This window comes from Ovis aries, chromosome 18, assembly GCF_016772045.2.
Source record: "Ovis aries strain OAR_USU_Benz2616 breed Rambouillet chromosome 18, ARS-UI_Ramb_v3.0, whole genome shotgun sequence".
In the NCBI taxonomy this organism is placed as follows: Eukaryota; Metazoa; Chordata; class Mammalia; order Artiodactyla; family Bovidae; genus Ovis; species Ovis aries.
In genome coordinates this window covers 56,366,651-56,393,267 of record NC_056071.1, presented here as the reverse complement: position 1 = coordinate 56,393,267, position 26,617 = coordinate 56,366,651, and the positions used below count along the sequence as shown (strand labels likewise).

The window sequence follows — 26,617 nt, the reverse complement described above, 5'->3', positions numbered from 1 at the left end:
GGCGCTGGGTCCACATCAAGACTTGTGCTCGGCCCGGAGCCCTGCACCCCTTCTTGGCTCGGTGCTCAAGGCTCTCTGGTTCTGCTCAACCTTCCAATTGCACCTCCCAGCAGCCCCTGCCAGGCCCTGGTGTTCCAGCACACTGGAACTCACCAGCCCCAAACCCACCACACGGGGCTCCAGCCTACGTTTGTGCTGTTCCCTCTGCCTGCAATGCTGGTCCCCTTTGCTGAAAAACTTTGAGCTCCATGAGTGGCCCCCTCCTCCATGAAGCCTTCCCTGACCTCCAGGGCAGAGTCCTTGCAGCTCCCACAGCTCAAGAGCACTCAGCACAGTGGCTCTGGAATCAGATAGACCAAAGTCTGAGACCCAGCTCCACCACTTCCTGGCTGGGTGACCTTGGGTAAGTCCCTTAACGTCTCTGAGCCTGGGTAACACAGTTCCCAGAAGCTCCTATGTGTATGCCTGCTCAGTCACCCAGTCATATCCAACTGTTTGCAACCTCATGGACTGTAGCCTGCCAGGCTCCACTGTCCGTGGGATTCTCCGGGCAAGAATACTGGATTGCCATTTCCTTTTCCAGGGGACCTTCCTGACCCAGGGATCAAACCTGCACCTCCTGCATCTCTTTCTTTGACAGGCAGATTCTTTACCACTGAGCTACCTGGGAAGCCCTGGAACCTCATAAGGAGGAGTTATAGCTTAGCACAGAGTAAATATTTCATAAACAATAATAGTTATTTTATTATTGATGGCACAATAATATGATAATAATATGATGATAACAATACAAATATGTAACTATGACTTCCCTTCCCTTTCCTACCAAGTTTCCAGCACTGATCACAGTGGATTCTGGCGCAAACCACGATCAAACGAAACACAGAAATCCATTTCAGATGTCTGTAATTTTAGCTTCTAAGAGCAAAACCAAAGACAAGTGAGATAATAACAATAGCTGACATTTCCTGGATGCTAGCTGAACATCAGGCACTGTGATTTGGGGGTGGCCAGAAAGTTCATTCGGGGTTTCCCATAAGATGGTACAGGAAAACCCGAGGGAATTTTTGGCCAACCCAGTGCATGATGCTGAAATGTGATCCAGGCCACAGAACTCTCATTGTTCTCACTGTACAGAGACGCTGAGGACTTGCCACACAGGTCTCATGTCTGGTGGCCAGGCTGGCTGGACCACGGTGAAACAGGCCTGTGGGTTCCCATGCAGCAGGTGAGCTCGGGGTTCACTGGGGTCACACGTCCCCCCGTCCCGGGCTGGGAGGTGGTCGCAGAGAGGACAGGCCTTCTGCGAAAGCTCTATACATACCCTTGGGGATTTTCTCAAGGACCTTGATCAGATAGTCTTCAAAAAGCTTGTGCTTCTCCACCTCCCTCTTCAGCTTCCTCTGCCTGTAGAGTGAGCCAGACGTGAGGACGTGGTGTGGAGGCCCCCAGGCCGTGACCCCTGGCAAGGGCCCGTCTCTGGAGCTGTGTGGATCTGGGCTGGACCAGTCACTGTCCCCATCAGTGGGCCACTGACTGCGTCTCTCCACCCCCATTTTATTGCTGAGTAAACTGAGTCATAGACAGGCCAAACAGATGCCTGTGGTCAGGCCATAAGAAAGGAGACCTGGGGGAAAAGCAAGGCTGAAACTTTCTGGCGTGGGGTCTACGGAGCCCCTCCTGCAGGCTGAGCAGGTGGCAGATGGCCTGAGTCCCCGCTAGCCGATGATCTGGCCAGGGGTTTCACCTCTCTGCCTGGGTGGGCCATGTGTAACAGAGGTAACTAGTTCCTCACAGGAAGGTGGGGACCAGGTCTGGGATGCCCAGCACATCTGAGGTCGGGGCCCCAGCAGCCCCCAGAGGGGAGATGGCCACATGCGACTGCCCAGCCATTCTTGACAGTCAAGGGCATCACCAAGCAAGATGAGTCTCCTGCTCTGGGCCCATTCAAGGTCAGCAGTCAAGGGCAGTGGGCAGAGGGGGACAGGGCCATGGTAGGTATCTTTGAGTGACCACTGACTGCCCCAGGGCAAGCCACTCTGCATCTCAGACCCTATTTTCTCATCCACACCATCTTGAAAAATGCAAGAAAGAATGGTCTTCCCCTCTGCAAATACCATGTGGGGTGAGCCACAATGCTAAACATTGTTGGGGTTGGAAGCCCTGTGAGAGTATGATGGATGGGTTGGATCTTCTCTCCAAAAAATCACTCACAGATGCATCCTTTTGCACCCAATTCAGGCTTTCATGGGCAGCCTGATATGAAGGGCCTCTCTGGGCAAGGACCCAGGGCGTCTGCTTGGAGCCAGGGCAGCAGCCTCGCACGTTGATTTTGGAAAGGCTGAGTTGACAGGTGCATGGGGATGGCCACCCACAGCCCTGCCTTCATGCTGCGAGACTGAGCTTGTGCAGGGCCTGGGACCAGCCAAAGCCTGACGTCAAAGAGGGAGAGTTATGCGCCCCCACCCCTCGCTACTCACAATTCAGCTACCCCTCCTGACTTACTCCCAGGCATCCCCCACCCCCTGGCCATTTCCTTGCCCTGAGGAATTTTTCCATTGCTCCCTCAGGCATTTTTGCTCAGTCCCAGCCGCTTAGCCCACTGCAGGTGGCCCTGGGGCCGGGGCCCGGGGCACAGCGGGGCTCGGGACAAGTCGTACTTGGCCTGCAGTTGGCAGAGTTCCTGGAACAGCACCTGCAGGTCCCTGTCCTTGTTGCCGGAATCACTCAGGCCAGCCTCCTGGCCTGCGTCCCTGGCCGCCGGCATTGCCGCCGCACCACCTTGGGCGACTCTGGACGATGGGGCCACGTGGGCCAGGCAGGAAGGAGGTGGGTGTCTACGACAACAGTCAAGGCAGTAGCTTTCTCTTCCAGTCCTCCTGACGGTCCTCAGAAGTCAGGTTCCAATCTTGCTTCCTAGAAAAGGAAACCAAGGTTCAGAGGGGACCCCTGTGACCAGCTCGAGGATGTACAGCAGGGCTGATTTGGACTCCAGTTTTATTAAATTCAAAGTCTGGGGCCTTTGAGCAGTGCCTCCAGCTCTGGAGGGACCAAAGGTGCCATTCTGCAGTGGCATCATCATCATTGTCACACCATAATGGGGACCGTCAAGACCCATGGGCACCAAGATGCCTGGGACTTCCAACATGTGCTGGCTTCCAAGAGAATTCAGGAAAGAGTCCAAGGGGGCAGAGCTGGGGCAGGCTCAGAGAGTAGCCCACAGAGGGAGGAGGCTCCTTTGTCATCTGTCTCTCCCCAACCATCCTGCCAACCATTTAGGCATTTAACTGACATCATATACTCTGAGCATCCATAGAGCTAGACCAAGGTAGACACATGGAATAAGCTCACGGTCAAGCTGGGAAGGTGGCCTAGTTAAGAGGCAGTTTCAACACAGCCTTGCAAAGAGTTCCTGGGCCACTCACCTAAGTCTGGTTTGCTAGCTACGGCTAAAAGAAGACGATCTCCCTAAGCGTGGCATTCACTGGGCACCTGCTGGGCCAGGCCAGTGCATGGGAGGAGCAGGGTGAGAAGGGGTGGGTCTACTGGGTCAACTTTTCCAGCCCCCAGTGTGTCAGACAGGGGTCCATGAGCACACGGAGGAGGAAGGGGCCTGGCTGACTCACTCGACAGCTCCGGGAGCACAAAGCCATCGCCAACCTGTGACGTCACAATGCTGGCTTCCGTTCTCATGACGTTGTCTATTGCAGGATTCACCTGGGGGTGGAGTGGAGGGCCTGATTCCCTGAGGTCCTGGGGGCCTTTTGCTCCCCGATTCAGTTCCCCAGGGGAAGGGGTGGAGAGGCATTGGTGACCTGGGCGGGGGGGTGAACTTGGGCTATTTTTACCCTTCTTTCAAGGCTGATCTTCCTTGATACCCCTACCTTGCAAGCTTCCCAAATCCTACTGGCTTGTCCTGGGACTCCCCTTTTTGCCTCCTTTAACCTGATTCTGGGTAGCTATAGCTTGGGTATCTCCCTAGGTGGGATAGTCAGCAACCATGGAGAGTTCAGCCCCTCTCTCCCCAGCCCCCTCAAGGCTAAGGATGAAGCCTGGCCTGTGGCAGGGGAGGTGGGGGAACAGAAGGAAACTTCTGGACCTAAACCTGGTCCTGGCCCTGCCCCTGCCTAATGCTCAGCCCTGTGACCTGGTGCGGGGCCTCCATCACTGACGGGGACCTGGGCATGGTGCCTGCCTCTGATACACCTGTTCCATTCACTGCCCAGTTGTCTGGCCAGGCCTTCCCCACTGGAGGCCCCATTCAATCAGAGCGGGGGCTCTGCAGAGGGCAGCCTGGGAGGGTCTCGCCAGGGAGACCATCAGGAGGGGCTGCAGTGAAGGCAGAGGTAGGGGAGGGACTCTGCAGGTGTGGAGACAGGGATGGGCTTGAGGGCAGGGTGTGAGGTCAGGCCTGTGGCTGGAGCTGGGCAGGGGCTGGGGCTATGACTAAGGCTGGGGCAGGCTCTGGACCAAAGGTTGAGGATGGGGCAATGGCCAACCCAGAGGAGCTGGGCTCGTTGTTATTCTGGGACAATTCCCCAGCTTGCACTCTTCAGCATTCCCCTCATGACTCTTCATCAGCAGGCAATGGGTTTAGTCTTAGCTGGCAGAGGAGTCCCTGAGCAGATCCCAAGGGAGCTATCTGACCCTCCATGGTTCCGGAGCCCAGAAAGCATTTGTTGAGACCAACCGAGAAACAGAGGTGGACCTGGATCTGGCCTTGGGCTCAGATGAAGGGCTGCTGGTACTGAGGGAGAGAAGCCCTGGGGCTGCCCAGAGGGTCAGAGCCAGGCCTAGGGGTGGGGGCTTGTGTGTGGAGGAGGGGTGGAGAAAGTGCCCCCAGTTTTGACAGTGTCTGGGATGGTTTTTAGGCTTCCCAGTTGGTGCTAGTGGTAAAGAACCCACCTGCCAGTGCAGGAGACATAAGACATGTGGGTGGGATCCCTGGGTAGGGAAGATCCCCTGGAGGAGGGCAAGGCAACCCACTCCAGTATTCTTGCCTGGAGAATCCCATGGACAGAGGAGCCTGGCGAGCTACATGGGGTTGCAAGGTCGCAAATAGTCGGACATGACTGAAGCAACTTAGCACGCATGTATGAGGTGGTTCTTGAAGATAAGAATGAATGAGGATGGACCTAGAGGTGATTGTAACAAGTGGAGTAAGTCAGAGAAAGACAAATGGCAGATATCACTTACATGCGGAATTAACAAAATATACAAATGACTATTTACCAAACAGAAACAGACTTTCAGACATAGAAAACAGACTTAGGATTACCAAAGGGAAAAGGAGGAGGAGAGATGAATTAGGAGTTTGGGATTAACAAATATATACTACTATATATATAATAATAAAAAGGCCCTACTGTCTAGCACAGGGAACTCGACTCAGTTCTTGTAATAACCTCTATTGGAAGGGAATCTGAACTAGAATAGACAGATACATATGGATAACTTAGTCACTTTCCTGTATACCTGGAACAAACAGCATTGTAGATCAACTATACTTCAGTTTTAAAAAGAAGAATGAGTGAGGAGAAGTAAGGAGGAAAGGGCTTTCCTGCAGAAGGACCAGCAGAGACAAATGTTCAGAGACACGTAGTGGCAGACATGGGCTGTGGGAACAGTAGGGTTAGTGGCTGAGTCGTGTCTGACTGTTATGACCCCATGGACTGTAGCCCGCCAGGCTCCTCTGTCTGGGGGATTCTCCAGGCAAGAATACTGGAGTGGGTTGCCATTTCCTTCTCCAGGGGATCTTCCCGACCCAGGAATCAAACCCAGGTCACCTGCACTGCAGGCAGATTCTTTACCAACTGAGCTACAAGGGAAGCCCTGTGATGACAGTAGGTGGATGCTTAAAAGCTGAAGGTGAAGGTCAAAGCCGGGATATGTCTGGGGAAGTTGCCAGCAGGATCCAGAGCATCTCCACCAGGACCTTGGGATGCCTGCAACAGAAACTGACAGGGCCACTCTGGACAAAGAGGACATCCGTGAGAGGCTGTGAGGGATTGCACAGAATCAGAAGAAAGGCTGAAGAGCCAGGTTCAGAGAGGACCAGGTCCCAGGGCAGCCCTGGAGATCCAGACAGCAGGAACTCAGGGTATAACCTCCCAAATGAATCCTTCCAACCTCTTTCCATAAGCTTCTCCATCCTTAAGAGGCCAAGTCCTTAGAGAATGTGCCCAATTGGCTGAGCCTGGGTCATGTGCCCGCCCCTTGGCTTGACTGACAGTCACATCATGGGCTCTGCCGTGGGGGCTGAAGGTTTCCTGGGGCAAATCCTGAGGCTGTTGACTCTAGAAGGGGAAATGGACCCTGGGCAGGGCTCACTGCACGGAGGCTCAGAGAAGATGGAATAAGGAGTATGGGCTTTATCCTGAAGGCGATAAGTACCTAAAGGAGAGGCACGGCCAGACTGCCGTTTCAGAGCCTGCGACAGGCTCAGAGTGGAGGGGAGGCGGGCACGCCAGCAGTGGCAATGTCTAATGCTTCCTGCACACTTGTAAGCACTTCCCACATGGGGGACCATTTAACTGCTATTTTGCAGATGGGGAAACTGAGGCCCAGAGAGGTTAAGTAAGTTGCCCATGGTCTCACCATTGGGAAATTGCTGAGCTATGAAGTTGGGATTCTAGAAGCATCTGGAAGGTTGAATTTTGCTGGGACATGGGGTCCTCCAAGGGTATAGACTGAGGGAGGCGGCCCTGGGGGAGGCTCCATCAGCGCCCCCACCCCTGGGCGTCAAGTCTTCATTTATTAAGGGCACATGACTGACCCGCCTTCTGCTGAAAGCAGCTGCTGGAACAGCCTCACCAGACCCTCATCTCTTCCCAGGCTCACCCTCCTCTGTAACCTCATCTCCCAGCAACGCAGGGCCCTAAACCACTTGACCCAATATAGCCATAGGCAGGGGGTTGCGCAGGTGGTGGGACCATTCACTTCCCAGGGAGGAGTTTATCTTTGGCCTGAAATGTCCCACCCGTGAGCAAGACTGGGAGACAGACTGCATGTGGCTCCAGAGATATTTCTCCCTGTCTGGCCATACAGATGGGGCTTCCTGGATGGCTCAGAGGGTAAAGAATTTGCCTGCAATGTGGGAGACAGAGGAGACACAGGTCTGATACCTGGGTCGAGAAGATTCCCCTGGAGAAGGAGATGGCAACCTGCCCCAGCATTCTTGCCTGGAAAATTCCATGGACAGAGGAGCCTTGGGGGCTACAGTCCAAAAGGTCGCAAAGAGTCAGACACAACTATGTAGGGCCCCACAGAGCCCGACAGAAAGACAGCCACAATTTCCAGGGCACGACACCTGCTGTGGTCTTCCTGCTGCCTGGCTCTTGGCCTGGAGTCTCTGTTTGAATTCTCAGAACAATCCTTGCAAAAGGTGGAAGCATGGCTCCGTTTTGCAGATGAGAAAACTGAGGATCAATGAGGAGAAGTCACTTGCCAAGGGCACATGGCTCATAACAGGTAGCAGGGCTGGCTGTGCAATCTGTGGGACCCAGCGCAACAGGAAAAAGCTGGGCCCCTTACTCAGAAAATTAAGAATTCCAAGACAGCAATGGCAGGCCGTAAAACCAATTGGGAATCTTGGGAGCGTGGGCCTTGCACAACTGCATAGGTCCTGCTCAGGATTCGGACCCCGGTCTAAGGGGTCCAGAACCTGTTTTTAAACTCCCACTTCCTTCCAGATCACTAAGCTGCCCTGAACCCTATTCCCCTGACACCACCACCCCCCGGCACCCCCCAACCTCCCCCCCGCCCCACCCCGGCCCCGTCCCTCTCCAGCGATCTACAGTGACCAGGAAAGGAGTCAGGAGCTTACCTCGGGGCTGAAAGGAACTTCAGAAAAGTGGAGATCAAAGTGAGGGAGGCAGGAAGTGCCAAGGTTCCACCGCTGTGGAGGAGCCCAGGTTCCAGACCTCCCAGGGCAGCCTCTATCTCTTGGGCTTCCAGAGAGAGAAATTCAAGGTCAAGCTGTCTATTATAGACAGCTGTGAGCCTGCTTCAAGGGCAGAGCCACAATTAAATGGCGATAGAATCCCCTTTTGAAAAGCTTTAACAAGGACGGTGGGGCTGGAATTTGACCCCAGGGCTTGAGTCTCACAGCACAGCAGAAGGGAATGGCAGATCAGGCCTCTGCCCAGAATCCCAGCCCCGCCTGCTCTGCAGCCCCCAAATGCCCCCTAACAGGGACAAAGCTGGCCTTTTGCCTCTAGAGGTGATGATGCCCAGAACGCAGAGTGAGGCTGTGGAGCCAGGCAGTTCGACCAGCTGTGTGACCTTAGGAAAAGTACACAACCTCTCTGAGCCTCATTTTCCAGAAATGCAAAGTAGAGACATTAACAACCTAGGATTAAATGAAATAATCCATATAGAACATGTAACAGCATCTCATTTTGGTAAAAATAGTGCTTGAGCATGTGTGTGTATGTGTGTGTGTATGTATGTGTACAAAGAGGAAACTAGAAGGATAGGAATAAGCTTTTAGGAGCTGATTAATATTTTGGGGACAGAGGATGAGGGGAAACCTTCCCCTAACTCTTTGAGAAAAGCAAGCAACTCTACCTGGTTCCACCAGCCTGAGTTTTCCTTCTCGCCCCCTCCAGAAGATCACAGTGGCAGTGCCCGCCTGGCACAGGGTGCTTGTCTGAGAGTGAGTTTTCGCAGAGGGAGGGCCTGAAGCAGCTGAGCCCTGTTGCTGGGGCTGGTGCCAAGGGCGGCTCCAGGGAAGGGGTGGGGAGTGTGTGTAGCTGGTGGGGGGTGAGGAGGGGTGACGGGTGGCTGGGGGTGTTGCGGGGGATGGGTGGGGGCGTAGCGAGCGTGAGGCAGACAAGCATAGCGGTTCTGCCAGAATCTTGCTAAGACCCTGCACTGCTTAGACTCCCCACCCCCACCGAGACAGACTCTCAGTTATGTCCCTAACCCTCCCTCCCACCCTGGCAAACCCAGAGCAGCCCGGGCCCAGGAAGCCATGTAGAGGCTGCTCCTCCTCTGAGGTCCCGGCTCCAGCCTTCATCCTTGCTCTGCGTTCCCGCAACCAAGCCCCCTCCCAGGAAGGTCTCGGGTACCAGAGCTGGGGCAGCTCGGGCCCTCCTGGGACAGAGGACAGGGCACTGGCTGGGGCCCCAGGGCCCACCAGGGGAGGCTGGGCCTTTCAATGTCCCTGCCATGATATCTTGGCTCCCTCCACGCCCCACACCCCCCACAGCAGCTCAGAGGAACTGCCCTCCTGAGAAGAGGTGTGGGAAGGGCCTGCTCCAACCACAAGAAGCGAGGGTAGTGGGTTGCCCTTTTCTTTCTCCAGGGGATCTTTCCTACCCAGGGATCGAACCCATGTCTCCTGCTTGGCAGGCACATTCTTTACCACGGAGCCACCTGAGAAGCCCACTAGGGCTGAGGGTCGCCCATTAATTATTTCCCCTTTGTCCTAGAACATAACCTTCCCCAGGAAGAGTCTTCAAGGCAATCTGGGGAAACACTGAGGTACAGGGAACAGAAAGGCCGGGGCTCAGTCACAGCTCCTCCATACTCCAGCCTTGTGACACTGGCAGGTCACCTCTTTGCTCTGAGCTTCAGTAATGGGGTCATCTTAATGAGGCCCACCGGATCTGCCTTCAAAACCACTCAGATCCATCCACTGGCCCACACTGGTCCAAACCCCCATCTCTCCGACATGTACCAATGCAGTGACCGTCCCTGCTTGGCATCCTACTTCTCTGCCTCCTGAAAGCCAGTCTCCCCTCTGCGGCCAGAGAGGGTTCCTTCAAGTGCAAATCCGCTCTGCCCGCTTCCCTGTCTAAAATCAGTGTGGTGCAGATAACTGCTTAACCACCTGCTGCCCAGGGTGCAGAGCCATGACCTGTGGTGCCTGCCAATTTCCATGGTGTAAATACTCCCACCGTGGCTGATTTCAAGCCACTAATAGTTTAACAACAGGCAACAATCCTGAAGATTTAACGGATGATTGTCAGGAGTGGGCATGAGTCGTCTGCAGCACACCACTGCTTACAAACCTTCCAATAATTACAAAAGAAGTTTAAAGCCTGGAGGACCGGGTCCCCAGTGATCTGGTCCGCTACCTCGGCCATTTTCCCCACACTGGTCTTCCCCTGGCTCACCCCAGGGCCTTTGTGCCTGTGGTTTCCTCTGCCCAGAGCACTGTTTTCTCAGCTCTTCGTAATATCAATACTTTCTCCTTCTTGCCTTTTTGATCTGAGCTCAGATGCACCTCTCAGAGTGGCTTCCCCTGACCATCTCAAACCCACTTGAGTTCAGCTCGCCTTTGGTCTCACTGCATTCTTGTTCTGGGAAAAAATGGAAAATGGGGAAATTGGGGAAAAAAATGAAGCAGTGGCAGATTTTATCTTCTTGGGCTCCAAAATCACCGCAGAAGGTGACTGAAGCCATGAAATTAAAAAATACTTGCCCTTTGGAAGAAAAGCTATGACAAATCTAGACAGCATATTAAAAAGCAGAGCCATCACTTTGCCAACAAAGGTCTATATGGTCAAAGCTATGGTTTTTCCCGTAATCATATAAGAGTTGGACCATAAAGAAGGCTGAGCACCAAAAAATTGATGCTTTCAAATTGTGGTGCTGGAGAAGACTCTTGAGAGTCCTTTGGACAGTGAGGAGATCAAATCGGTCAATCCTAAAGGAAATCAACCTTAGATATTCATTGGAAGGACTGATACTGAAGCTGAAGCTCCAATACTTTGGCCATCTGATGTGAAGAGCCAACACTTTGGAAAAGACCCTGATTCTGGGAAAGACTGAGGGCAGGAGGAAAAGGGGGCGACAGCGGATGAGATGGTTGGATGGTGTCACTGACTCAATGGTTTGAGCAAGCTCTGGGAGACAGTGAAGGACAGAGAAGCCTGGCATGCTGCCGTCTATGGGGTCACAAAGAGTCAGACATGACTTAGTGACTGAACAACATTCTTGCTCTGTTCTATTTTGGTCTTGTTACTCTGGGTTGTCTCTCTCCTCACTGGAATCTGATGTCCACCAGGACAAAGAATGATCCCTCTGGAATCTTAATGTCTAAAAGAATAGTATACCTTTCAGGTAGCTCAGTGGTAAAGAATCTGCTTGCTAATGTAGGAGACTCGGGTTCAATTTCTGGGTCAGGAAGATCCCCTGGAGAAGGGAATGGCAACCCACCCCCCTCAGCATCCTTGCCTGGAGACTCCCATGGACAGAGAAGCCTGGAGGGCTACACTCTGTGGGGTCCCAAAGAGTTGGACTTAGTGACTGAGCACAGACACAGAGGAGAATAGTACCAGATACACAGTAGGTGCTCAATAGATGTATGGACAGCTTTGGACACAGATCTTTGGTTTTAAGTCATGGCTCCCTCACCAGTCACACGCATAACTATCGTCACTTAATCTCTCTGGACCTCAGCTTCCTCATCTGTAAATTGGGTATAGCAGCGCCTGTGTGATGGAGCTGTGAGAACCCAGAGTACAGTGTCTGTTATTACCAGGGTCTCAGAAAATGGGACCAGCCTCTTCACCTGCATATATCCAACCACACGGACTCAGTCCCTCCCAAAGTCGCCTTGTCCACCTCTGGGCCACTCTGACCGCCAGAACATCTTCCCTTCCTCACGCTGAGTCCTATGTCTCCTCATAGTGTCCTTGTTAAGTCCTAGCTCCTCATTAGGGAGTCTTGTGTTTCCATAACCACGCTGTGAATGTTGGAGCAGACTGATGCCACATTTCAGCATGGCACTGAAGGCAGATGTGACATCCCTCAGTAGCTCCTCTCCAGTCATGGGCTGTCCTGTCTTGGCACATTGCCTGACCTCACTGAGCCTCAGTTTCTTCCTCTGTGAAATGGGGTTAACATACTACCTACCTTATCTGTAGCTGTGGGGATTAAACTAGCTGATTTACACATACACTTGGGCTTCCCTTGTAGCTCAGCTGGCAAAGAATCCACCTGCAAGGCGGGAAACCTGGGTTTGATCCCTGGGTTGGGAAGATCCCCTGGAGAAGGGAAAGACTATGCATTCCAGTATTCTGGCCTGGAGAATGCCATGGACTGTATAGTCCATGGGGTTGCAAGAAGTCTCACACACCTGAGAGACTTTCACACGAACCCCCCACACAGAAAGCCACTGTTATTACTCTTACTCTGCCTGGCATGGGTCCACTCCCAGAGCCAGAATTTGTGCCATTTTCAGGTCCACATCCATTTCTGGTTAAGGCCAGGCCCTGTCTTGAATGCTCTGCAGCCAAGCTGGAAAAAGGGCCCATTCTTTCTGGGTCGCCCACCCCCACCTGCACCCAGCTGTCAGAGCCGCCCCCTCACAGTGGACCAGAGGAGTCTCAGCACTTTCCAAACTTTCCAGGGATTGCCTGACCCTGGGCAGTTACGCCATCATTCAGCTTGGAGTCGAGGCCCCCAGACCCTGGGCCATGAGCTGCCCCATGTGAGGGCTGAGTCTCCAGCTGGGACGACTTCTGCTGGCTCTCTGGGTGCTTGGGGGTGTCCCAATGTCCCTAAAAATGCTGGCAGTGGTAGGTGAATGGGGCGAAGGAGACCAAGCTGGAGCAGCGAGGAGGAAGGAGGGTGGATTTCTGAAAGCAGGAGGAAGGGGCTCAGGGAGAATCAAGTTCTAACCTGGCTCCACAGTTTCCCCATCCCCGGGACTGTGAATACAGTGAGCCATCACACTCCTGATTACTTCACCTGCACAGGCGTAATGACGGCTCCGCATCCTGGGCTGAGAATGGAAGACCATTGCCAGGTAGGTCTGATCTCATCACAGGAGTCCCAGAAAGGCAGAGCATCTTCTCCAGCTGGTGGCAGGGGAACAAGTCTGAGAAACTTCAAATCCATCTGACTCCCTGCCCTCTCTCTCCAAGCGTCCTTGTCCTAGATGCCAGCCCCCTCGGGGTTCTGCTGTGAGCTCAAAGCTGAGGCTGAGAATTTGGCCATGTCACTACTGACAGCCAGGGCCTGCTCATGGGAACAGTGACCAGGAGGGCCTCTGTGCATGGACTTGGGGGCATTTTAGGGGCTGATGCCATGTGACTGGGGAGGTGTTGGGGTCAGTCTCCTCATCTTTAGACTGTGTTCTTGCCCTTAGGGAAACTTGATGCCACTGCAATAGGAGAAAGAATCAGCCCATAGCTCCACCCTTATGGCAGAAAGTGAAGAACTACAGAGCCTCTTGATGAAAGGGAAAGAGGAGAGTGAAAAAGTTGGCTTAAAGCTCAACATTAAGAAAACTAAGATCATGGCATCCAGTCCCATCACTTCGTGGCAAATAGATGGGGAAACAGTGGACACAGTGGCTGACTTTATTTTTCTGGGCTCCAAAATCACTGCAGATGGTGACTGCAGCCATGAAATTAAAAGACGCTTGCTCCTTGGAAGAAAAGTTATGACCAACCTAGACAGCATATTAAAAAGCATACTTTGCCAACAAAGATCTGTCTAGTCAAGGCTATGGTTTTTCCAGTGGTCATGTATGGATGTAAGAGTTGGACTGTAAAGAAGGCTGAGCACTGAAGAATTGATGCTTTGGAACTGTGGTGTTGGAGAAGACTCTTGAGAGTCCCTTGGACTGCAAGGAGATCCAACCAGTCCATCCTAAAGGAGATCAGTCCTGGGTGTTCATTGGAAGGACTGATGTTGAAGCTGAAACTCCAATACTTTGACCACCTGATGTGAAGAGTTGACTCATTGGAATAAACCCTGATGCTGGGAAAGATTGAAGGCGGGAGGAGAAGGGGACGACAGAGGATGAGATGGTTGGATGGCATCACTGACTCAATGGACATGGGTTTGGGTGGACTCTGGGAGTTGGTGATGGACAAGGAGGCCTGGTGTGCTGCGATTCATGGGGTCGCAAAGAGTCGGACATGACTGAGCAACTGAACTGAACTGATAGCTGCGTCTATGCAGGCAGACTGTAAGTGCTTCAGACCCAACCTATTCCTCTAGTCAGGGGTGACTGGAAATGCCCGTGATCTGAGGGACACATTAGTCCACCAATTTGGGGCCTTGTAAGTGGGATCACCAGATTTAGAAAGAAAAATACAGTGCATCTCGTTAAATTTTAATTTCAGATAAACAGCAGGGAACTGTGTCGTGTATCTATGCAATAATTGGGACTACTATACTTAGACTGGGCTTCCCTGGTGGCTCAGTGGCAAAGAATCTGACTGCCAATGCAAGAGATGCGGGTTCGATCCCTGGGTCAGGAAGATCCCCTGGAGAAGGGAATGGCAACCCACTCCAGTCTTCTTGCCTGGAAAGTCCCATGGACAAAGGATTGCATGGGACTGGTGGGCTACAGTCCATGCAGCCACAAAGAGTTGGACACGATTTGGTAACTAAAACAACCACATCACTTCGACTAAAGGAGTACTTATTGTATGTCTGAAAGTCAAGTTTAACTAGATATGCTGTGTTTTATCTATGAGATATAGGAGGCATATGCCAAAGGTTGAATGAAGAGGAGCTGATGAATGGACAGAGAAGTGGGCAGGGTCAAGGGCACCAGGACAGACTGAGACACCTGGAATTCAGGAACAGTGGGAAGCTGGCACCGTCCCCCGGAGGAAATGATGACCTGGAGCCTGGTGAGAAGCCTCCCAAAGAGCCACAGCCACGGAGCCCGGAGCCCCTGGGAACTTGTGCCCAAAGCAGAGGAGGAGCTGGGCAAATAGACACCGGACCTCTCCCCTGTCCTGCCTGCAATGTGGGAGACCCGGGTTCCATCCCTGGGTTGGGAAGATCCCCTGGAGAAGGGAAAGGCTACCCACTCCAGTATTCTGACCTGGAGAATTCTCTCTAGTTCTTGGGGTTGCAAAGAGTTGGATACGACTGAGCGACTTTCGCTTCACTTCACTCCCCTGTCCTGCCCACCTGGCCTCCCATCGACTGGACCTGTCAAAAGCCAGAGGGCAGGGGGCCTTGGGTGATGCCCTGGTCAGCCTGCCAGACACTGCAGGGCAGAGCAGGGATCTGAGAGCAAAGGAGCAGTCAGTACACTGTGGGCAGGAGACCAGGGCTTCTTAACCCGCCCTGGGCTCTGTCCCCTTGATGAGACTTAGAGCGGACTTTCCCAGCAGGCTGGGCAGGACGGGGCAGAGTCACGGATGCTATACACAGGCCCCCAGGCCTCCAGGAAGAGGCCCCACGTGCAGGCCAAGCAGACGTGGGCAGATGTTCACAGGGCCCTTGCCTCATCAAAGCATGGCTCCAACTGGCTCCAAGCTCACCAGGATCTCTGGCCCTTTGCGTCCAAAGCTTTTCCCAAGACTTCTACCAATTTCAGGACCTCTGTTCTCCTGCCCTCCAAGGTTACCTCCACCCAGACTGGACACCCCCTGTCCTCCCTCCATTATGCTCACTGTCTACAGTGCCTACCATTCATCATTCGGAGCCTGACTGTCCTTCATGGGAAATGCAGGCAGGTGGTCCCCCACCCACCGCTGCCCCCGTGTACAGGGCTGGTCCTCTACAATGCCCTCCTCAGCTGTCTCCTTCCTGGGTCCACGGCCTTCTCTCTCTGCTGTATGGAGATACTCCCTAACTCTGAAGGCCCAAAGTGAAGTGGGAGTCACACCCACCCCAAACTTTCATCCAAGTAGTTCCCAACCAAGACCCTCTTTCTCTGTCTCTCTTCCTCCTTCACTCTCTCCATCTCTCCCCACTTGCTCCTCCCAACACCTCCCTCCCACCACCATATTCCTTGCTCTAGGCTGTAGAAAGGAGAGAAACTTCCCCAGTTGCTTCTTGCCATGGGAGAAGACAGGCAGCCACCCACAAGCCACCTCACCAGACACTGGGTCTGCCAGCACCTCGATCTCAGTCTTCCCAGACTCCAGAATCCTGGAATCTGTGACAGCCCCGCCCCAAACCTGCCAGACTTTAAGGGGTGTCAGTGCAACCTGGGAACCTGGGTCGCTGACTGAGAAGCAAGGTACTGATCCCCTGAAATGCTGACCTTGGACCGATATAGGAGAGGAATAAAGGCCCATCTTGGCACCCTTCCCCACAGCCTGCCCTCTGGCCAGGCCCAGCTCCTGTGGTTGCCCAGCTGGCCACCGGCTTCAAGGCCACAGGCCTTGGCTCACGCCTCCCCCTTGGCCTGGGATACCCCGCACCCACCTGTGCACCTAGACACTCTGCAGAGACTCAAGGCGGCCTGTTCCTCCCTTGTCTGATGGCCTCCTGACCCCACGCTAACCCTTCTCCTCCTTCTTCCCGCCCTACTCCCCTCCCACTCTTCCTGACTCCTCTCTCTTCACTCTCCCTACTCCAATTCCTGACCCCTGCTCCCTGCCCCCCCAGGCTGCGTCTCCCCAGGGCTCAGATGTAGCACTTCTACCTCCCAGCAGCTTCCGGCTCCTGGTGGGGCTCATGGCATTTAGTTTGTGCCTTGAGAATAAAAACAGAAATAGTAACAGTCAGTGAGCTTCACACAGCCCTGCCCTGCGTGTGTGTTAGTTGCTCAGTCGTGTCCTACTCTTTTTTTTGTTTTTAGTTTTAGGGGGTTTTAAAAATTATTTATTTCAATTGGAGGCTAATTACTTTACAATATTGTAGTGGTTTTTGCCATAAATTGATGTGAATCAGCCATGGGAGTACATGTGTCCCCATCCTGAACCCCCCTCCCACCTCCCTCCCCATCCCATCCCTCAGGGTCATCCCAGTGCACCAGCCCTGAGCACCATGTCTCAGGCATCGAACCTGGACTGGTGATCTATTCCACAAATGATAATAAACATGTTTCAGTGCTGTTCGCTCAAATCATCCCACCCTCGCCTTCTCCCACAGAGTCCAGAAGTCTGTTCTTTATCTCTGTGTCTCTTTTGCTGTCTTGCATATAGGGTCTTTGTTACCATCTTTCTAAATTCCATATATATGGGTTAATATACTGTATTGGTGTTTTCTTTCTGACTTACTTTATTCTGTATAATAGGCTCCAGCTTCATCCACCTCATTAGAGCTGAGTCAAATGCATTCTTTTTAACAGCTGAGTAATACTCCATTGTGTATATGTACCACAGCTTTCTTATCCATTCATCTGCCAATGGACATCTAGGTTGCTTCCATGTCCTGGCTATTGTAAACAGTGCCTACTCTTTGTGACCCCATGGGCTCTAGCCTTCCAGGATCCTCTGTCCATGGGATTCTCCAGACAAGAATACTGGAGTGGGTGGCCATGCTGTTCTCCGGGGGATCTTCCCGACCCAGGGGTTGAACCCGAGTCTCCTGCATTGCAGGTGTGTTCTTTACCATCTGAGCCACCAGGGAAGCCCAACCCTGCCCTAGACCTACTCGTTTAAGCCTTATCCCAACCCCATGAGGAAGGTGCTCCTTATGGTTCTGGACTTGCATTTGAGAACCTGGGGCCCCGAGGGGACTAAGCCTCCTAGCAATTGCAGGGGGTTGGGGAGGGGGAGACAGACCCTCAGCAGACCACCCGGACAGCACCTACTCTAACCTCTCACCAGCCGCTCTATAGAACCTGCCTGAAGGGTGAAGGGACAGACCACTGCCAATCCTGGAGGGTCCAACACAGCCACGTGCAGACAGCTGGAGTGGGAATGGGGCACAGAGAGAATGAGGCTGCAGAAGGCATGGGAGAGGGGCTGCCCGCAGGGGCCTTGGAGAGCCCACCAAGGCGCCCAGGCAGCACGTGTCAGAGGCAGCCTGTTTTGATTCTCCCAGGATCCACGTGCCCCCGGGGGACGCAGCACCCTCACTCCGACAGGCACCTGACGACAAGGGTCCGGAGCCAGGCCACTGGGCACTGCAGCCTGGAGACTATCTTCGGGCCCCAACAGTCCCCTTTCCCAGGACGCGTGGCATGGCAGACACCTGATCCTGCTGTTTAGCATTGCTGCTAAATAGAGGGCGGGAGGCCCAGAGAGAGGGACGAGCCTGAGGGGCCAGCTGGCCAGCTGGGGCCACCCACAGGCCCCGCATCAACAAGAGGAGCCCAGGGCTTGGCAGACATCCTCCAACCCCCCCTTCCCTGGCACAGCCCTGCTGCACCCAGGTCACACGCTCTTCAGCGGCCAGGAGCGATGACAGTGCAGTTTGGAGGGGACGCTGGCTGACTTGAGTGGCACCAGGAGAACTGGAGGGTAGAGGGGAAAGGAAAGAACAGGCAGAGACAGAGGAGAGTTTTCCTTCCGGCACCTGTAATAACTGAGTCAACTTGGACTCAGAGACTTGTTCAAAATCATTGTTGTCCCTTTTTTTTTTTTTTAATTTCTGGTTTTGAAAATATTTACATAGGCTTGATTTTGAATTCCAACTGACTTAGAATTTTTATTCTCGGAGAGCAAAGAGATGGGAGTGCAGCCGCTTATGGCTGCTCCTTCTGGTTTCAGAGGCTCTCGGAGTCTGGAGGGGCCTGGGTTCCTACCAGCTCATGGGGCAGCTCTGTTCTTCTTTCCTCAGGGATCCAGAGAGAGGAAAGGTCTGCATGAGGTCACAGAGAACTTTCCAGAAGGGCCAAGACCAGCACCCTGGTGGGTGGGCCTGAGCTCTTTTCAGAGTGCTAGTTGCCTCTCATCCAACACGTGCACGTGCACAGAGGCACCAAGAAAGAGAGGGAGGTCCAGTACACATTCTTAGGGAAAAAGAGACACTGACAGTTATTTAGTACTTATAAGATTTGCTGCTGTCCTCATCAGTATAGTGGTGAGTATTCCCACCTGTCATGCGGGAGACCAGGGTTCGATCCCCCAGTGGGAAGGCAACACGCCCTTTGGGGCTTTCCTGGTGGCTCAGCAGTAAAGAATTCGCCTGCAGTGCAGGAGACTCAGGTTCAATTCCCTGGAGAAGGAAATGGCAACCCACGCCAGTATTCTTGCCTGGGAAATCCCATGAACAAAGAAGCCTGGAGGGCTACAGTCCATGGGGTCGCAAAGAGTCGGACGTGACTGATGCAACTAAACAGTTCATTGGCCAATGGCCCTCACAACAGGTAGATTAAATTCAGCTCTTCACTGAAAGAAGGTAAGTTATGTGTAGTGTCCAGATGATCTAAGCATCATCAGTGTGTGTGTCTGAACGCACGAGCTACCAGCAGGGATGCCTGGCCCTCGCAGGGCTGAGCCCCCCCCTTTCCTGCTGACTGGCAAACCCCAGGCTTCATGGGGATCGCTGAGGCTGTTCCTTCTGCTTTGCTCAAACTACGGCTGCATTTGTCTCTGCTGGTGACCTTCAGGGCCGGTTTATGAGACGGGTTCAACGAGCCTTCTTTATAACAGTCTCAAGGTATTTAAACTCCAAACACCTGGCCCTCCTGGTGGCAATTATTCCTGAAATCCAAAGCCATCCTTGGGGAACAGGGAGAGCCCTGGTCACTCTGAGCAGGGAGTGACCCCACAATCCTCTTCCTTCCACACGCCGTCCCTCCAGCCAGGCTTCTCCACCACTGCACCGCGCACATTTGGGCTCTTAATTCTATGCTGGGGAAGCTGTCCTGAAGACTGTAGGATGTTTGGCAGCATCCCCGAGCTCTCCCCACCAGACGCAGTGGCACCCCCAGCATCCTCACTTGTGGCTACCAGACACGTCTCCAGGAATTGTCAATGTTCCCTAAATGTCCCCAGTTAAGAACCACTGCTTTCAACTAACCATTCCCTCTGTCTCTCTCAGGAAGTTTAAGTTAATAACGCCTAACATTTATAAGTCTTTATTCTAAAGAATATATACAGTTGTTGTTCAGTTGCCCAGTTGTGTCTGACTCTTTGTGACCCCGTGGACTGCAGCACGTCAGGCCTCCCTGTTCCTCACCATCTCCCAGAGTTTGCCCAAGTGCATGCCCATTGCACCGGTGATGCCATCCAGCCATCTCATCCTCTGATGACCTCTTCTCCTTCTGCACTCAATCTTTCCACAGCATCAGGGACTTTTCCAATAAGTTGGCTGTTCACATCAGGTGACCAAAATATATACAGTAGTTCCCTGTTAGCCAAGGAGGATACATTCCAAGGCACTCAGCAGATGCCCAAAACCATGGATAGTACTGAATCTCTATGTACTGCTTTTTCCTGTACATGCGTGTGTGCGTGCTAAGTCGCTTCAGTGGTGCTCGGCTCTGTGCAACGCTGTGGACTGTAGCCCGCCTCGATCCTCTGTCCGTGGGATTCTCCAGGCAAGAATCCTGGAGGGTTGCCACACCCTCCTCCAGGGTATCTTCCTGACCCAGGGATCGAATCCGTGTCTCATGTCTCCTGCATTGGCAGGTGGGTTGCTAACGACTACAGCCACCTGGGAAGCGCGCATACATTCCTAAGATGAAGTTTAAATTTATAAATTAGGAACAGTAAGAGATTAGCAACAATAAGCAATAATAAAACCAAACAATCATAGCAATAAAGTGAAGTCAAAGTCGTTCAGTTTTTTCTGACTCTTTGCGACCCCACGGACTATACAGTTCATGGAATTCTCCAGACCAGAATATTGGAGTGGGTAGCCTATCCCTTCTCCAGGGAACCTTCCCGACCCAGAAATCAAACCGGGGTCTCCTGCATTGCAGGCAGATTCTTTACCAGCTGAGCCACTTGTGATAAAAGATATGTGAGTGAAGTCCCTCTCTCTCTCTCAGAATAACTATTGTACAAATCTAACGCCCTTTTCAACTTAACTAAGTACTCGTCACACGCTGTGGATGTAACTTTTGCAATTTGAAGTTCGACAGCAAAACTAGCAGCAATTCCTTTATCCTTCTTCACAATTTCACAGAAGATTTATTCTCACCCTAAATCTTAGCAACCTCAGTATACAATTTTTTTTTCTCCTTATTAATTTGTGTGTTTTCACCTTTTCACTTAAAAGAAGGGCTTCACAACTTCTCTTTGGCAGATCCAAATTGCCAGCATCAATGCATCTGCATTTTGGGCTCATTATTAAGTAAAATGGTTACTTAGTGAACACAAGCACTGTGATACCTCGACAGTCAATCTGATAACTGAGATGGACACTAAGTGACCGACGTCCGGATGCGATGGACAAAGGGATGATTCAGGTCCCACGCAGACAGAGCAGATTTTGTGTGAGAGTTCATCTTGATACTCAGAACAGTTTGAAATTTAAAACTTATGAATTGTCTATTTCTGGAATTTTCCATTTAATATTTTCAGACTGCGGTTGACCGAGGGTAACTGAAACCATGAAAGGTGGAACCGAGGGTAAGGTGGGGGTGCCCACTATATATAAAATTTAATCTTTGCAGCTTTCCTATGAGGCATAGGTACTATCATTTTTTTCTCCCACTTTATAGATCAGAATGCCAAGGCTCAGAGAGATTAAGTAAGTTATCCAAGATCACACAGCTAGAAAGTTGTGGAGCTGGCAGATGACTCCGGAGTCTTGGTTCTTAGCCACTTGGCTCTGCAAGGGAGACCTGGGGCAGTCACCTTACAAGCGATTCTGTGCTGAGTGGTCCCTGCCTGACCTCCTGGAGCGGGAACGAGGAAGCACAATGACATTGACACCCAAGTCGCCTGTGCTTAAGCCTGCAGCTCTTCACTGGAGCTTGTGGTCTGTTGCAAACCACAACCTCCCCACCCGGAAGCACTTCTGGGAGCCTCCAGGATGTAGCAGGCATTGGAAATGTGCTCAGGGGACGTCCAGCCTGCCTTTTGTCATCTCCCTCTGACGCAGTGGGGTTCCTGCCCACTTGCCCAGCAACTTGGGTTTTTGTGTCCAGGGCATGATGTGATTATCAACCTCTATGGCCACACCATAAGCTTGAGAGGGAGCTGCGGAGAAGCAGAATGAATTTCTGGAAGCTGTGGTTTCTGCAAAGCCTCGCCCTCTCTAGCCTCATATTCCCTTCTCTCAGAAAAAGGATTCTGGTGCAGATGAACCTCGAGGACCTTCTGCTTTGGACATTTCTTCTTCTTCTGATCTGTCAGTTCTCTGCGGGACAGAGGTGGTGTGGGTGGAGGTGTCACCGTCACCAGGAGCAGGTGAATCCCTGGAGGGTCTCAGTTCCTCCATCAGGATTATATGCCTCCCTCTTGGATGGCCATGCAGGTGGCTGGACCCCTGGAGGGGCTGCTCAGTGGGGGTGTCTGCATCCCTCCCCAAGCCTGGGATGACAGGACACCCGATCCACTGCCTGCCTCCTCATCAGCCCTGACTCCCCCAGAACCCAGGTCCCCCCTCATCACAGCAAGCCCAGAGCCGCCCTGATGACATCTCTGCAATGTCACATCTCTGGCCACTTTGCATTCCCTGAGGAATAAGGCAAAGGTGAAGCGGTCAGCAGCCCTACAGCCAGCTGCCCAGCAGAGATGCCAGGCTGTGATAGCTGTGTTTCTGGAGTGGAGACTTTGTTCCCTGCAAGCTCCACCTCCAGAGTGGCTGACCAGGGACCAAATACAAGAGGTACCTGCCCTCCCTGCTCCATTGCAGTGGTGGAGGGAACAGCCCAGGGCCTGGCCTCAGCTCTGTCTGCACGGTGCTGGGCTGGCCAGGAGAGGCTGGACCCAGCAGGAAACGCATCGTCTGACGCAGCCTGGCTCATCCCTGGGCAGGAGGGCCGGCCGGCTGCTGGCTCACCCTGGTTGGGAGATGGGTTGCCTTCCCTCTCACCAAAGGGCAATAGAGAGCTCCCAGCTCCACTCGAAGCATGTTTATGTTCATGGAAAACCTGTTCTCGGCAGCTAACAAAGCTCACTCGAGCTCCCAAGGGTGATTCAGGCATGATGAAATCAGACCCTGGAAGGGGCCAAGGGGCCTGGCCAGCGCAGGGGCCAGCAGCTTCCAGGATGGATCAGTCCAAGGCCCACTCGCTGGTCACCTGAGCCTGTCTGGCCTGTGGGAGATGCCGTCCCGCTCTGCACACACTGACCCTCTGCAGGGGGCAGGTGGGGTGGAAGAAGTCCCATGGATGAGCGTCTCCTGTGTGTGGGGCCTGAGGTGGGATGTTTGAGTCCTGGGATCTCATCTAATCCCCTAATAGCCATGGGAGAGGAGAGTCAGTGCTCTCCTAGCCTCAGAAGATGAAAGTGAGATTCGACGAGGTGCCGGGCTGCGGGCAGGTCCCACAGCAGGCAGGGGTTAACCAGCCGTAGTGCCCATGCTGGGAACAGGACAGGACGATGATAATGGGTTGCGCCAGTGGAGCCCTTTCAGTCTCCGCAAGGAAGACACTGTCTGCACGGGGCTGACAGAGCATGTCCCCACCAGGCCCAGGACCACCCTCTGTTAGGACATCCTCCAGAGCCAGACGCTCCCTGGAGAAAGAGCTCACAGGTGGATGGGCCTGAGGCTGCAGGGCTTCTCCTGCAGATGGTTCTGTATCCGAAGGCTAAAGCCTGAGAGTTGAGGTAGACGCCCTTCCTCTGTGTAGGCAGGGTAACTCAGTGCAGCCCGCCAAAGGGGACTGGCCATTTGTACAATGGTGAGTGAGGTTTACAGCAGGGAGCTGTGAAGCTGGCTGTCTTGCTGGCCTGTCCTGGCCACTCTTGTCTGAGAGTCAGTCGTGGACGGTCATGGCTCCAGGAAGCCCCGGGCAGCTGAAAAGAGCCCAGTGTTCCACAGTGGAGTCTGTGTCTTGCATCTGCTCACTGTGATGGAAACCCTTACAAGATCCTGTTGTTCCTCCCTCACATGCCCACGGACTGTTAGGGGAGGAGGGTGGGATCGGACAGCCCTTCTCCAGTCCCCAGGGGTCCTGCGGGGCCATGACCCCTCATTCTTGGGGGTGTCACCTCCATATCTAGGGTGTGAAGGGGTGTGAGGCTGACCTGCCCTACTCTCCCATCTGAGGGGTGAGGTCATGCCCTTACTCTGCTCTCTGAAAAAAAAAAGTGAAACTGTTAGTGCTCAGTTGTGTCTGACTCTTTGCGACCCATGGACTGTCAGGCTCCTGTCTCCATGGGATTCTCCAGGCAAGAATACTGGAGTGGGTCACCATCCCCTTCTCCAGGGGATCTTCCCAACTCAGGGATCGAACCTGGGTCTCCTGGATTGCAGGCAGATTCTTCACTATCTGAGCTGCTCTGCTCTCTATAAATAAGCAAACGGTCTTCTCTCCAGGAGCCTGCCTTGGCCCCCTGAGCTGGGAGATTGAGGAGGGCCCCGATTGCTCTGGAGGAAAGGACCTGTTGGTTAGCCACAGCCCAGAGGGCACTGTGCTCATCATAAGGAAAGCAGGAGGTGGGGGACTTCTCTCTGCCTTCTCCTCACCCCCTCCTTCCTTTCTGTAGACGCAGTTTCCCGCCTCCCAGGACCTGGGGCTTTCATCTGCCCTCCCCACCCCTGCTGCCTGCCTTTCGTCCTCTCCACCCCAGCACTCTGCCCAGGGTGTGGATTTGACTCTTTCTTGTCCCTCTTCATCCCTTGAAACCAAAATAAACTGATATCAAGAGGCAGCCAGGGCTAGGGGCCAGCGCACCAAGACCTCAGGGGTGCTTATTTTAGCTGGTGATGTGCTGTCGCTGGGTCCAAACTGTTCCAAGACTCAGCGCTGAGTCCCATATCCCAGTCCACAGCACCCTCCCCCTCTTCTCTCTCTCTCTCCTGCCTGAAAGCGGTGTCACCGTCATATGGAGAACATGCTGGACTGGCTCCCTCTCTGGTCTTTACTAGGCTTGGGGCTCTATGAACTGCCTCCCTCCCCCCAACTTTACTCATCGAATTCAGATTAAAATAAACACGGAGGGAAGCCTGAAATGTCTGGGATGTGTGTGCATGTGTGTGTGTGAGTGTGAGTGTCTATGCAGCCATGAGCCAGGATGAAGCTGCCAAATTGTGACACAGCCTTTCCTAGTTTAGACCCAGGAGCTGTGTGGCTTTCATGTGAGCCCATATAGCAACAGTCATTTAATGAGCACCAACGATGCACCAGGCATCATTGTAGGCCCTGATGCACAGCAGTGAACAGAAACATTATTCCAGATGGGACAGGCAGGCAGTAAATAATGAGTGACAAATAAATACATCATAACTCTGGGGGAGGGTGAGAAGTGCTATGGAGATAAATGAAGCAAGGTAAGGAGCTAGAGAGGGAGGGAGGGGAGGCTCTGTGTGGGATCAGGAGAGGACCCTCCTGGTGCCATCTGTGAGCCCTGGGGTTTTCTCTTGGCTGCCAGGCCTTCTTTCCATTGCCCTGCAGGTTGACCAGTTGTTTGGTTTCTGCTTCTGCATCTGTACCCCTATTGACTCCTTTCTGTTTTCATATAAACCTTCCCTGGAGGACTATTCCACAGGACCATCTACAGGGCCTTGCACAAAGGCTCTGAATATCCCTGGAGCCAAGACTTTTCAGAGGTTTGTGTAATTTGTAATCTGAGGCACGTAAATGAAAACCTCAGTGAGTTAACAGTGTTGCCCATCAGAATGGATAATGTGAGAAAAGGTGGAAAATGCCAACTGTTGGTGAGGATATGGAGCACCTGGAACTCATGCACACAGACCATGGGAGGGCAAGCTGGTACACCACCTTTGGAAAACTGTGTTCCTGCAGCTGAACATATACTGATTTTATGACCTAGTGATTCCTGTCTTAGGTGTTGGCCCAGCAGAAATAGGCATAGATATTCACCAACAGACATGTTCTAGAATGTTCACAGCTACAATATCCATTATAGTTCCAAACTAGGTACCACCCAAAGGACCAACTGAGATACATTCAGAGCATGGAAAACCACATGGCAATGGGAAGGAACAATCTGGAACTACATGAAACAATATGGATGGACCTCAGACTACACTGTTCAGTGGGGGAAGACACTGGTGTGACTCGTAGGAAGTTCAAAACAATGTGAGTCACTAGCCATCAGGAAGAGTGGTCACCCTTGGCAGGAGGTGGCAGATGGTTGCGTTGAAAGGGCAGGTAGTAGTCTCTCTTTGATGTAGGTGTTGGGGCGCCTGTGAATTGATGGGATATATACTTGTGATAAGTCTGCTTTTCTGCGGGCATATTGCACTTTAGTGAAATGTTTTAAAAAATCAGTGCTATTCAGGCCTTGCCTCGGATGAATTAAATTAGAATCTCTGGGGTAGAGGCAGGTATGGCTAAGTTTAATAGGATTCTAATGTGCACTTTAGCTTGGGAATCAACAAGTTAGCCCAACTTCATTTTGGAGATGACTGACCTGTAATGTGAACAGACAGGCCAACCTGGGTCTCAGACTCTGTGGACCTTTATCCATAGCATCAGGCCTCCCACGTGGGATGAGTGAAGGACCAGGGGAATAGCAAATGTTCACCGATTTATAGTCAAAGCTTTGTGGCGCTCCTTGTTCTCCAACATTTGATTTCCTCATTACCTGGGGGATAGGGGCTTCCCTGGTGGCTCAGATGCTAAAGAATCTGCCTACAACAATGCGGGAGACCCGGGTTCAATCCCTGGGTTGAGAATATGCCTGGGAGAAGGGAATGGCTACCACTCCAGTATTTTTGCATGGAGAATCCCATGGACAGAGGAGCCTGGCAGGCTATAGTCCATGGGGTCACAAACAGCTGGACATGACTGATCGACTAACACTTTCACTTTGGGGAGATAGAGCTACAGCTAAAAGCATCAGTTTTTGCATCGGGCAGACATGGTTCAGATTGCTAAACCATCACTTATAGATTCTAAATCCCCAGTCTCTCCAAGCCTCGGTTT

General features: G+C 52.7%; 1 protein-coding gene across 5 annotated transcripts in view; it reads right to left on the bottom strand.

The window, feature by feature from the left end:
- CCDC197 (coiled-coil domain containing 197) overlaps nt 1-26,617 on the bottom strand; it is a 37,905-nt gene that overhangs the window by 9,670 nt on the left and 1,618 nt on the right. For 3 of the 5 annotated variants that reach the window (XR_009597261.1, XM_027957346.3, XM_042235401.2), the window contains exons 1-3: nt 8,569-8,652; nt 2,661-2,916; nt 1,325-1,407 (exon numbers count right to left, since the gene is read on the bottom strand). Coding sequence is in view for 4 of the 5 variants with exons in the window: in XM_027957346.3 (XP_027813147.2) it covers nt 1,325-1,407; nt 2,661-2,767 (190 nt within the window). In the remaining variant the exon portion in view is untranslated. Of the gene's footprint in view, nt 1-1,324; nt 1,408-2,660; nt 2,917-7,825; nt 7,947-8,568; nt 8,653-26,617 lie in introns of those variants that run through there. The other 2 variants (XM_027957347.3, XM_027957348.2) reach the window with 2 other exon arrangements.